Source organism: Tenrec ecaudatus, chromosome 17 (genome assembly GCF_050624435.1).
Source record: "Tenrec ecaudatus isolate mTenEca1 chromosome 17, mTenEca1.hap1, whole genome shotgun sequence".
Taxonomy (NCBI): Eukaryota; Metazoa; Chordata; class Mammalia; order Afrosoricida; family Tenrecidae; genus Tenrec; species Tenrec ecaudatus.
The window spans coordinates 62429280-62442828 of record NC_134546.1 but is presented as its reverse complement, the minus strand read 5'-3'; the positions used below and the strand labels follow the sequence as shown (position 1 = coordinate 62442828).

Genomic DNA, 13549 nt, shown 5'->3' with positions numbered 1-13549 from the left:
CGATTGTGACATTGTTCACCACGGATTAGTAAGTGAGCCACGACAAACCTGTGCTCACCATCCTTCCTGGGTGATCTAAGAGTGCAGGCAGGGTCTGAAGCCCCTTGGGGAGTGGTGGAAGAGATGAGACAGCTCGTGGCCCCTTCAAAGCCGAGACCCCAAGTGTGAATGGCTGCATCATGCTAACCCTAACTCGTGACCACTCGGTCAGAGTTTGTGGGCTTGATGAGGGGCCTTCTTTCTCCTAGAAACCTATTTTGAGGTGTGATGAGAGTACAGCTTGTTAGGCAAATTCACGGCACAAGTCAGGGTGTTGGAGAGACTGCATTGAGCTTACCTGGAGAAGTGTTTTAAAGCAGCTACCCTCTTTGTACTGGCCCACAGAGGCTGCTTTCTGCATTTCCTGTGTACCCCGCAATCCCAGGAAACCAAATAGGGGCGCTGCTCCTCTAGCAACTGGCTCACTTCCGGAGCCGCTGTTTGCTTTCTGTTCTTTACGCCCCATCTTTTATACAGATTGAAACATTGCACGTAACTTACCGCCCCCCCCCCCCGTATTAGCAATATAACTGATGCATAGCAGAATTTTCTTAAATAGGAAAATAGTTGCCAGTGCCTCTGATGGGTATCCCATTTCTTCCTGATCCTAAATATAGTAATTAGCGGATTGTAAATGGCATCAATCAGGTTGTTCTACAATTAAATCGGGTGCTGAATTGGCCTTTACACACTAATCTGTCAATATCTTTTTAAGGATTGGCAAATGGCTCAGGAAGGAAGCTGTTTCTGGTACCTGTACCAGTACTCCTAACTATCACAGCTCTCTGAAGCTACAGCCTCAGAAATGTATAAAAAGGAAAAATATTTCCCTTGATAAATTCAGTTGGTGGAAGTTTAAAGTAGAGCCAAATATTTAAAGCTTTACGATAATGGTCTGAAAGCAAACTAGTTTTTTTAGGTGATATTGAATTAAAAACTCCATCCATTTTCTGCCCATGCAAGGCAGCACAATTCCCTAGAAATTGATTTTTTCAGGGCTTACTCTGGCTTTTCCCAAGCTTTAGCTCTATGGAAAACAGTACCTTTATTGAATCCACGTAGGGCATAAACTTGGCAGTTAATTTTTAAGCAGCGGGACCAGGTGGTAGAAGATCACTGAATGCATCAAATGGAAACAGACTTGTCGTACAATCGCCTGATGAACAATTATTCAGGGACTTCTTTAAAACTCTACAATGTCACTTTGGGGGCATGGGAATAAATCATGTACTATTCATGATGTAAATGAAAGTAGGACTCTTTAATAGGTATAATAGTTTTTATCGGACCTTGACAAACACGAATGCATTTTTTAATTTAAAAAATGACTTTAGTTTATACAAATTACATATCCATATATTTTCCCATTATGCAGTGTGATGTTTGTGTGCGTTTTAAGGTGTGTTGCTTTGGTACATTTTTATCAGGAGAATATGACTCCAGTCCAGTGGTGGCTGTGCACTAATTCATCATGTACAAGGGAAAGCTGCCACCTGCACTAGGACAGTCATACACATTACTCAGTTAATTTGTGCAACATTAATGACAGGGTCAGCCCAGGCTGACTTATTTACACACTGTGTATTAGGTCACTGGGCATGTGTCCGCCGTCCTCTCAAGTTGGACTTTGGCTCTGTGTGGTGCTGTTTGGCTGTGGTTGTGTGCCACACGACAGACTGTTTTCTTATTGGTATCTCTTGACCTGACCCTTTTGAGCTATGTTATATCATTCCATTTTGACACCTTTTATCAAACTTTAATGAAATGACCCAGGCAAACAAATTGTCATTAAACTTTCCATCACTTTGTCCCTTGGTATCGTCTTTTATAAATTGGACAGCAAATGTTGTATTGATCTTCTCGCTCTTGCCGCTGAACTTGAAGTGACCCAGACTGCTTGTTGTTTATGGCCCACAGTTGCTTTTCCTTGACATTTCCATCCACAGCATGACACCCTTTTTGTTTTTCTTTCTCGTGGAGATGAATGAACAAGACATACGGTATCGAGACACCCTTGGCCACGGCAACGGAGGCACAGTCTACAAGTGAGTGTCCATTTTGTTTCAAGTTTCTGTCCACTTTTGCCAAATGACAGGCTTCAAGTTTCCAAGGTGCCCAAGTTCTCTGTGGCAAGGATTTTTAAATGACCGCCCCAGCGCTTAGACTGTATTTCCACATTTGACTCCAGAATTCTTCAAGCCATCTATTATTTTCTCAGGAATTGCTTGGGAAAAAAAAAGTGCATTTATATTGCCTTTTTAATATTTCTGAGTCTGGATCTCTCCTGGGTGAGCAGTTAATAGTCCACCATAAGCAAGTGTACCTTTAACTGGCCAGCAGTTTAATACAGTTTTCTTTAGCCCTCCCTCTTTAACGCCACCATTTTTCAACTTGCTGGCACCCTGTGCCAGTCCCTGCCTGTTTACAGCTCTGCCCCGTGGAAGTCAAACCTTATAAATACCATTGCCTTGCCCTGTGTCGACACTCGAAGTTATTAAAAAACCTCCTTCCTGTTGTGCTTCCTCCTCTCCTCACCCTGTTCCCCCGGGAGAATGTCTACACGTTGATGAATATGTTAAGTTACAAAGTTCCCCCAAATTCCAGTTGCTGTGTTTCTTACCCTAAAGGAGCATTCATTTTCATATTAAAAACTGCTAACAGTAAAAAATAGTTCTCCCGACAGGGAAGTCTTTCTCATGCAGCAGTGCAAAGTTTAAACTACATAATGTAATATCTGGTACTTAATAGTCTGCAATGGTGTATGAAAAATATTCCACTAGGAATTAAAAAATCCATACTCTGTAAGAAAGCCCCGAGGGAGTAATAAAGCTTTCCTCCAGAGAGCTGTTTTCCATCTATACACTAACCCTGCATCACATCATGATTTTGCTCTCTGCCTTGGATATTTTAACAGACACTAGCACATGTTTTCAAAGTCCCCAAATAATTCGCTTATGTTCTGATTGGTTATCAATGTTCCTCAGTCTTTACATTCTGACTAACCACATGAAGACAGGTCAAAATTGCCCCAGGACTGTCACTGGTCACCTCCTAAAACCCCGGGCCTGCCATACATAATGCGCCCTTGAGGGGAGGACTGGGTTCCTCAAGGTTAGGAGTGTGGACTGAGCCCTCTGGTTCAGTCACCCATCTAACAGTGCTCTCGTCCTCTGCAGACAGAAGGAGGGCATAAGTCTTTCTGTGCCTTTAAAAACCAGCCCTTGAACTTTGGTTTCCATGTTTGGATTGATTTTTCTCCAAGTAACAGAGCATTGTGAACACAGGCATCCTCCTTGGATTGCACTCCACATGATCGTGCTTTGAAAATGCTGTGCTGTGTGCGTGTGTATCTAACCACTTGAAGGTTTGTGGCAACCCCGTCTCAAGCAGGTCGTGGGCACCGTTTCCCCCAGCAGCAGGTGCGCACTGTGTGTCTCTGTGTCACACTTGGGTCGTTCTCACAAGAGTTCAGACGTTCTCAATGCTGTTCATTGCATGTTAATAGACAACAGTGTAGTATGAATATCACTTACATGCACTGAGTGGTAAAAAAAACGTGTGACTTATTTTATTGTGATAATGGTTTTATTGCTGCGATGTGCAACCAGAACTGAGCCCTCAGTCTCTCTGAGGTACACCTGTACTTGTTTTGAAAGTTGATAGATAACGTGTTTCCAACGTGTCTAATCTTTGGGTCGGATACGCCTGATACCAAAAGCTTTGGTTTTGAGACTGGAGGGTCAGCGACCATGAGGAAGACCTCAATGATAGATGGACACGGTGACTTCAGCAAGGGGCTCAAACAGAGCACTGTGAACATGGTGTAGGACAGGGGAATGTTTTGTTGTACTAGGGTCACCGAGTCAAAACTGGCTCAATGACACCCAACAAGAGCAACAGTGTTCTCCTTCCCAGGACCATACTAATGTTCCCGCCCAGTAGCCCCTGTTGTGCCATGAATAGCGTCTCTTCATCTTAGTCATCGTCGTCTTCTGACTGATTGGGGTTCCCTGTTCTGAAGTTGTTGGATTCCAACACCCTTAGAATTGAAGCAAAGAACATGCACACCTTGTATTTCCTGGAGGGATCAGTTTCAGGACCTCACCCTTCCTTCTTCTTACCGCTCTTATGCCAGATACACTACAACGGAACGGACTTCTGGAAGCCCATGCAATTCCTTTCTCTGGATTCAAATGGAATAAAACAAACATTTCTGTAGACTCATAATCTACTTCACTGGAACATTCTCCCATGCGTCCTTAGCACAGGCCCTTTAATTTGCTAGAAGACTACGGTGACATTAGCAATTTATCCAAAGAGTTTCTTTAGCTGTCATTGCTAGTGCTCTATGTACATGCGAGGCTTAATACGTTCCCAGTAGTGGTTGCGTATGAAAGTCCGTGGCAGTATCAGGATCGTTTTAGTACTTCCTGTAGTAGCTGTCAGTAACAAGCAGAAATGTCGTCTGTCATTGCACACTTGATCCTTGAAGGTAAAGATTGAAGACTCCAGGTTGTGCAGCTACTTGTCCATGATCCTGCTCTTGCTTGCAGCCTGGGTTTAACTTGTGTCTTGATTCTTATATCCCTGGCTTTTAGTTCAGCAAAGACATGGTATAATCACCCAGGAATGAGCATCCACTTTACTAAAGTCTGTAAAATGAAGTGTTTGATGCGTCATGATTGAGTTTCTCCTATACTAAGTTTACCTTAATGGTGCTGACTATAAAAAAGTGTGGGTTTTCAAACAAAGTTGATTACATTACAGGCTATGCTACATAAACTAGATGAAGAACATATTGGAAAAGCCATTCATTGGTAACAAAACTGCCTAATGGGCCTATTTAATTTTTTTCCTTATAAAATATAATAAAGCTAATACATGCAAAACATGAGTTTAATACCTCAGCCTTATTTGCTCTGCTTGATGGGGTGCTGTGAGCTACAATGCATATTCCTTAGTAGTGGACATTTTTAGTCTTTATGTCTAGATGTTCCGAACAATGACGTAGCACAGAGTTCTGCCCTCAGAGCCTACTGGGTTATGTGGAGTGGTTGTCTGTGTTATGACAGTCCCTGAGGTAGGTACTGTTAGATTGCTGTTTCTTTTATTATGAATTTGCGTTCATTGGACCTCAAAGGAGATACTTTAGATTATAATACAGTCCAACCTAGGAAGAAGCCAAGTTTGGAGAAAAGGAAGGGATATATTTTTATTATCACTCCATTTCCCAACATTGCTAGAAACAAACAAACAAACCGCCTGGAGAAATGGATCTATTCTTTTCAGATTGGAGAGCATCACAGCGAGTACTTCGAATACTTGAGCTAAAGAGAGAGCAGCGTGTGCATGCGCGTGCACGTGCGCCCGCACGCGGCCGTAAAATGCTGGGACTGGGATCTGTGAATCCGGCACCAATTGCTAACTCGCTATGTGACCTCGGCCTTGGTTCCTTTATCTCTAAACTGTCAATAATAGCAGTAGAACCTTATTTTTCTCTTTTTAAAATCCTTTTATTGGGGATTCGTACAACTCTTACCACAATCCATCCATCCACTGTGTCGAGCACATTTGTACATTTGTTGCCATCATCATTCTCAAAACATTTTCTTTCTACTTGAGCCCTTGGCATCAGCTCCTCATTTTCCCCTCCCTCCCTTGATAATTTATAAATTCCTATTATTTTGTCACGTCTTACACTGTACCTTATGTGGTGCAGTTGTGAGGTTAGGTTAGACAGTCATCATACAAGGCCTAGCCTGGTGTCTGGTATTTATTCAAGGTTAGCTGTTGGTTATGGTGGGGGATGCATAGGATTCTTGCCTTCCCATGAAGCCCACCCAGGTTGGATTCATGGCCAAGGCATGTCAAGTGCAGCCACCGCCTGTCTGTCAGTGGAGCCTTAGAGCTTCCAGACAAAGGCAGACTAGGAAGAGTGACCTGATGATCTGCTTGTGAAAAATCAGCCTTTGAAACCCCTGTGAATCACAACAGCCCAATCCCCTTGACCTTGGGGGTGGGGTGCCAGGAGTTGAGGCCTGGCTCCACAGCAGCTAGCGATAGCTGAAGAGGGTAGTGCTAATAATAGAAAAACTGTTTACTTTGCTGGGCCCTCTCTTCCTTAAACTTTTCTATTTGCCCACAGCCATATATTCACACACACATGTATAGCTATGAACATATATAAACATCTCACAGAATAAAAGATGTGTTGAATTCACTTTGGGAAATTTTGCATGTATTATGATACACATTATACTTATATGACCAAGCCAAGTTGTATCATAAATAAGATGTGCGGTTACTACATCTTACATAAATGAAGTGAATTTTTTTTAAGTTTCAAAGTATTGTCTCTTTTATCACATATTATTTTCAAATTGCTTTGGGGCAGCTGGTTAAGCCCATCTTAACATTAACAAAGCCAGGGCTGACTAAGCCCAACTCTGTATTGTCTCCTCGCTCTGTCTTTCCCCTCAGGCAGGGTTGTTTTCAAGGTCAAGCCGAGTCCATTGTGTTCCTTTGTGCATGGATTTTCTAGTGCACCCTGCACCATCCTGAGAATGGAAGAGATGCTTAATACAGATTCCGAAATGACAATGAGGCAAGTGGAGGTTTTTCAATCAGGGTTAGTAGGGCTCTTTAATTGGATCCTCCCCATGTCTAGCTAGTTTTAGAAATGACAGCAGGCTGCATAATTATCTTAGAACGTTCACTTGGAAGAATAAAATCTTCCAAACTCAAGGCATATGCTTGAATGATTCATTTCCTTTCAGATCGTAAAGCTGAACGCTCGGCATCCATTGACCCAACATACTAGTTACTGTGCTCTCTGCTGGGTTAGTCCGCCGCAGAAAGGAAAGTCAGCACAGGCCCAGCTACCCACTCCCCGCTGCCCATGCCACTCCGAGGGCAGTCGCGCGCGCACGCTCCGTACTTCCTTGGCACACTGTGTGATGGGACTGTTCAAAATTTGGATCCAGAGGTGAACCCTAACTCTTAGGATTTAAATGCTGCTAGATTAACCAACCAACAAGCACTTACGGATTCTCGTATATGCATATGTATACGTACATGTACATGTATGAGTTAGCATCGATTTAATGGCAGTGAGTTTTTTTATGTGTATGTATATATATTTTTGTTGTTGTTGTTAATGTAAATTTTTCACCCTAGAATTTAGATTGTCTGTTTCTTGCCCATGGGTTTTAGTGTCTAGGTGTTTGAAGACAGTAGTGAATTTTCTGCCCCCAGCTGCTTCCTTCCAGTGCAGTTAAGAGACTGTGGATTTAAGATAGAATTTTTTCTGTGATACAACAGGTAGCATGTATGCTATCTACGTGGTGTTGGGAAGACAGGAGGTAAAGCATTTTCTAAGAGTTCATTTGAACATATCCAATGGTTGACATGTACACGTCCCCGGCGGCACTGCCGGAGAAGACTGGAGGATCTGTTCCCATTAAGATCAGCCATTGCCCTTGTGTCTGCTCCCACTCAAAACGTCCAGAAGCCGAACAGAATGCGTGGAGGCAGACGTGCATCCGTGCATTCTCTGTCACATGGGGTCAGGTTCACCACGAGGCCGGCTTCACATGAAGACCCAACCCCAATGACAGAGTCCACAAGAAGAGGGAGGGAAGGGATAGCAATTCTCAAAGGTAGTTGTCTTGCCGATTGTCAAAGCTGCTTGTTGGGCAGTGGGTGGAGGTGGTGACTTAGATAGCCTCATGATACGGCTGTACAAGCCCACTAAAGCATTCTTTTTGTTGTTTGTTTGGAGCTGGGCTTATATTAATTCGCCACACTAATATGTTTTAGCTCAGAAAATCCCAAGAAGCTCTGATAGTTAAATAAAGTGGGAAAATACCTGAATGGCCTAATTCAGTGTGGTCTGATAACATATTTCAAAACACAGGATTGATGGAGGGGAGACATCATAGTAAGGGCCTGTGACAGGGAAAGTATTAGGAATCACGTAGTGCCCAGAAGGTTTTCACCAGCCTACCTGAAGGTGCCAGACCAAAATGGAGACCCGTGGACCGGCCCCGGCTTCTCGAATGACGCACTCCTTTACATTGTTCCCCTAAGTGGGCCTTCTAGATTAAGAGCTGTGTTTAAGTGGTTTTCATATTGACCTGAGTCTAGGGTAATGATTTATTTTAACTTCAAGTGTCCAATCCAATGAGAGCCTTTTCCTTGGACTCAGGGCTGTATTTTAAACACACCAACAAGACATCATCTTAATGCAAAACCAAATACTTGTGTATGGCCGGGTTGCGTGATAGTAGCATGTGACAAACAAGGATATTTATGTTTTCAGAAAATCAATGAGTATTTGTCAAATAAAATTAATTATGTATGTTTCCCTCTCCCCCCTGCGCCTTCCCCGTTATAGGTTTGTTTCATGCAGTAATGTGTATTGTATTGATTGACATGTAAAGAATGAACGTGAGCTCTCGATTCTCAACACCTTTGCTACTTTTGCTTTCCCCTCCCCACCACATTCCTGCAGCTCCAACGCGCTCGCATCCATTATGGCAATGATGGATTATTGGCATCCGACCAACATGACAGGATGTCACAGGTCGCTGAGCAGAGATTTTCAGACTCTGTTTCCACCTGAATTAACTATTATTGAAATAGTTTATTGAGATTGAAGTATTGATCATTTTCTGCTAACCTTGGCTTAAGGGAAGGAGGAGGAGGCGGCAGTGGTGATTTTGAAAGACACTAAATTTCATTTTTTAAAATCTCATTTATTTAGCTTTTTCTTCTTCCTCTTTTATAGCCTCTATTGTTTTATTGCTTAGAAAAGGGTATCTTGGCTTTATTTTTATGATAGTATAATTATATCAGAAATGTACTTGATTACTATGAGTAACAGAATTGTTCTAGTATATTGGTTTGGCCAATACTGCTATACAAACAACTTTTCAGTCAATTGAGTCTGATAAAAATCAATAGATTATGGCTATATTTCAAGTAAGAATTTGCTGAATCTAATGTTTCGACACCATCTCCTTTCAAGGAAAAGAAATAATTTTGAAGTAGGAAGGCTTCTTTCTAATACTTTGCTAATGGAAATGCCTTCCTGATCAAGACATTTAATGCCCAGAAGAAGGGGTACGAACAGGTAGGCGTTAGCACACGTTTAGTGTAGGGGGAGCAGAGCTCGTTTCCCTTTGGACCCTGCTCTCTGGCTGCATTAGGAGGGCCTGACATCTGGACTGACTTCATCCAGCAGTATCCACAGCAGGGTCTAGCGCTGGGTGTGGGCTTTAGACAGAAACATGGACAGGTTAGAGAGCACCTGGAGGAACATGGGACTAACAGGGAGCCCGGACTCTGTCTACTTCTCTTTGTCCATTTCTTGAGCAATGACCTGAGCATGCACTGTGTAGAGAGCTCTGTGCTGCATGCTGGAGATAGTCTGGCCCACGTCAGACTTGTGTTCAGGTGGGTGGAGAAGCCCGGTCCCCTGGTAAAGAAAGCACTCGGCAGCCTGTGCCACATGTCTGTACATGCGGTGGCTTTCAGTGCCCACCTCTGGGAGACTCTGGTGGTGCAGTGGGTGAAGCATTGTACTGCTAGCTGCCCTGAGGTGAGCGCCCCCGCTTCCCTGATGCCGTATAGCCTTGGGAACTTTACGGAGTCCTGCTCTGTCCTGTGAGGTTGCTATGAGTCAGAACTGACCTGATAGCAGTGGGCTTGGGTTTGTAAGACTTGGGGGTAACCTCATAAAGGAACTACTGCTTGAGGTGAGAAGTGGTTGAAAGAACTGGCTATTTTTCACCAGTGGAAGATCAAATCCAGAGGCTCGGTGACAGCTGACTTTTAAAAATCTGAGCGGCTATCGTGTAGACAGAAGAGCAGGTTTGCTGTGGGTTCCTTCTAAAGCAAGGCTCACATTGCTTTGTAAGTATCTCTGTCCCTGTCTGCTTTTGGTCCTCTGTGTCTCCGACGCTTCTGGTTAGGAGTCTCCATATCTGGGTCACCTTGGTGGGAGCCCTTCTAGTCCCATCACGGTTCCCGCCCTACCGGAGGCACTGCGGGAGTGGGTCAGCATTGTGCCTGCAGAGGCAGATTCTTCCTGTCCTAAAGAGGACACAAAGGGTTGTCATTGCTGAGTGGCCTTGGGAGGTGGCCAACCCTTCTACCTGACATAGAACAATATGGCTAACATCCAGAACCACCGAGAAAAGACTTGTCACGTGGACTTGGAGGTACGATGGCACAAGGTTCCATCGAAAGTCGCAGAACTACACCTGCATTCCACCATCATGGACAGCTCGTGGCAGCTATGGCTTCGCTTTTGCTCTTAAGTTCTGTCGAGTATTCATTTACTCACTGAGCAAAGCCATAGGGAGCATCACTGTGTGCCAATGACACTTCTAAGCATGGGCCATCTAGTAGCAAATACGACCGACAAGGTCCCTGCACTCCTGGAGCTCACACAAATAGGGAAGCCAGGTCACAATCAGAAATAAATACCATGCAGGTGCTATAGCAATGTAAAGCAGGTGATTGGAGAAGGCTTAGTGAAGGAGGTGACATTGAGCTGATTGCTGAAGGATAGGAAAGAATCAGTCATAGGAAAGCCTGGAACAAGCATCTTCCAACAGATGGGAAGTGCTTGGACAGAAGCCCCCAAACAGGCACCGGTGTGCTCCGTGTCTAGGCTGGTGTAGTTGGGGATAGCACGAGCTCAAAGCAGAGCGAGATGCACAGGGGCCAGGCCGTGCTGGGTCTCTTGTCTTTGTCAAGAAGACCCTGTTGGCATCATTACTCACTTCTTACAAGGGGCAAAATAAACCCTGGATGTGTTGGGCATAGCATGCCCAAGGTCAAGTCAAGACTAGGACTCCAGTCTCCAGAAGCTAAGCGGGAAGTTGCTGCTTCTCAAGCCACCGTCTCTCAATTCCATCACTCTCTGAGTGGCATTTTTTTCTGACTAGAATTATTTCTGGATGTAAGATAGACATTAATACACAATCTTGAAAGTCAGTGAGGTACCCTCTCTAGTTAACGTTAGAGGCTTTGTAAACATTAAACCGAAACAACCATTCCTTGGCTGACAGTTACTGCAGCATAATTTGTTATTTCTTCTTTCCGCTGGGTCTCCTTATCAAAACCTTAGCATTTAATAATTGAATTCCTAAATTAATTGTATGGCTGTGCTAATGGAAGTGATGCATTTCCTGATTTATAAGGTATGTTTATTTTTTTACAGCTTTTTTACAGTATTTGATGTGTTGGAAAATTGTAGTCTCTTGGTTGGCATACGGCACAAGCAAATATTTGTATGCCGTAGCATCTAGGGTATTTACTTAAATTGCTTTTTTGGAAAATAATTCACTGGAAAGTCCAAGAGGCATTGACTGTGTGTAACTTTCTGCCTTGGTTTTTCCTTTGCTCCATCATTGGTTATTTCGATGTAAGAGACCTTGTTTCTATTAAGTTGCCACCTTCCTGGAGTGAAATATGTTCAGGTTCTTGATTTGTACACCAACACTGGGTCCAAGGAGCAGGTACTAAAGGGGTAGGGTGGGGAAATAGTTAGTCTGGGTATTAAGCATAAAGGTGTGTATGTGTATGCGTGTTAACACTAATTTGCTTTTAAAATAGGGCTTTGTATTATGTTGTCCTCATGACCCTAAAATGGCCATATCTTGTCAGTATTGCAAAAGAAAAAGTATGTACACTAGTATTGCTAAAAGCAGGGTTCTTGACTTTTTGCTTTGTGAATTCAAATAATGGAATGAAAAATGTGCAGACAAAATTAGGACTTGCTTTAGGGCACAATCAATATAGCATTTTAACAAGCTTAGTGTATTTGTAAAATATGTATTATGTGAGATTTTCAAGCATACTGATTCTATTACTACTGCAAAGTATAGTCACAAAATGTAACAATATACTTGATCAATAAACATAAAACTCTGATTAAACAATAATTAAGTTTTCAGAAAAGTTATCTAAAAACTATGCATGAAATACATTTTTTACATGGCCTCAGCAACAAAACGTAAAGCCAGAAAAATTTTATAGTGGTAGAGAAAACAATATGTGGTGTAACATTAAAGAGTGAATGTTTACCACTAACACAGGTACTGAGTGAAGATAGAATACACCTTCTATTTCTTCTTCTTACCTTGGGGTGTAAGTAATTCTTAGTGTGTGTAGCAGGACTCAATAGCTGGGGTACCTGACAGGCAAATGGGACTTTTCCCCTGATCTTCTTGAGGCCTAAGTAAAATACTGTAGGACCTGCCTGCTTTGATAGACCTGCTGCACAAGTGTTACGCAGGGTCCTGGAGGTCAGTGCGCATTCCCAGAGTGAGCCCATCATTTACTCTGCAGTATCACCTGGTGGCATTAGGGTGCAGCTCGGTGGAGTAGGTATCACTGTCGCCATTTGACCTATGAAAAGGAAAGCACAGAGAAATGAATGCATTTCCTTGAAAATTCAACGCAGGCTAGAAAGGACTAGCACGGCTTGTGCATCCCTTTCCCAGTTCCTTGGCTAGAAAACAATTATGCTTTGGCTGTATGAGGCCCTACATGGTGAGCCAACTGTGTACAAGCATAGGAAACGGTACCAACTCTGCCATTGAGTCAATGCTGACTCACAGTGAAACTGTACCTGTTTACAGGAGTAGAAAGCCCAATCTAGCCCAGTCTTTCTCCCGAGTAGCTGCTGGTGGGTGGGTGGGTTCGAACTGCCGACCATGGGGATCGCAGCCCAATGTGTAACCACTACACCACCAGTGCTCCTCCATCGTGTCCAAGGCTGTGAATTTTTATGGAAGCAGACGATCATATGCCCTAGGAACTGCTGGTGGGGTTCAACCACCGACCTTCCAGTTCGCAGGTGAGCATGTAGTGATTGCGCTGCCAGGGGTCTTTCCATCTTTACACAGTGTGTGTGCTTTCTTGTTTGGCATCGGGCCCCTGTGCCTTACTGATGATCCATAAGGACAAACAGCTGCCTCCTTCTCCCCTGAAATTAGTTATCTTGAAAACATTGATTCATCTTGTCAAAATGCTAAAGCTAACCTTCAGCATGTGGCTTAATTTTTTAAGGATTTATTTTTTTGGTACAGTTGATGTATTTTGCGAAGTCACCAAAGGTATCCTAAAACGATCATCATGGAGCTTGGTTTGGAATCCAGGTCCTTGCCCCCTGTTGTCCAGTGCATAGAGCACAGGAGTCACTCCGATTCTTCCGCAGGATTGGGCCCGAGGTTGATTATCTCAGCTACTGTGAGGTGCGGTGGTTGTCTGCGTATGCTTCGTTTTTATATTAATGGACAAACTCTCTGCTGGTTTATTTATTTTGATCCTACTCGTGATATGCCTGTTTCGGGAAGTCTGTTGTGTACAAAAGTGCACAAAATGAAGATAAAGTGCCTCTCTCCAGCCTGACAAAAGCCATTCCTTTGCAGAATGGTAGTGGTAGCAAAGTAAATAAATGAATGGACAGCAATCACAGCCTAGTTGATGAAACTGT

At 43.3% G+C, this 13549-nt stretch overlaps 1 protein-coding gene across 2 annotated transcripts in view; it reads left to right on the top strand.

The window, feature by feature from the left end:
- Positions 1-13549, top strand: part of MAP2K5 (mitogen-activated protein kinase kinase 5) — a 288293-nt gene that overhangs the window by 85837 nt on the left and 188907 nt on the right. For both annotated transcript variants that reach the window (XM_075535636.1, XM_075535635.1), the window contains exon 8: positions 2020-2084. In XM_075535636.1, the coding sequence (XP_075391751.1) occupies positions 2020-2084 (65 nt within the window). The remainder of the gene's footprint in view (positions 1-2019; positions 2085-13549) is intronic.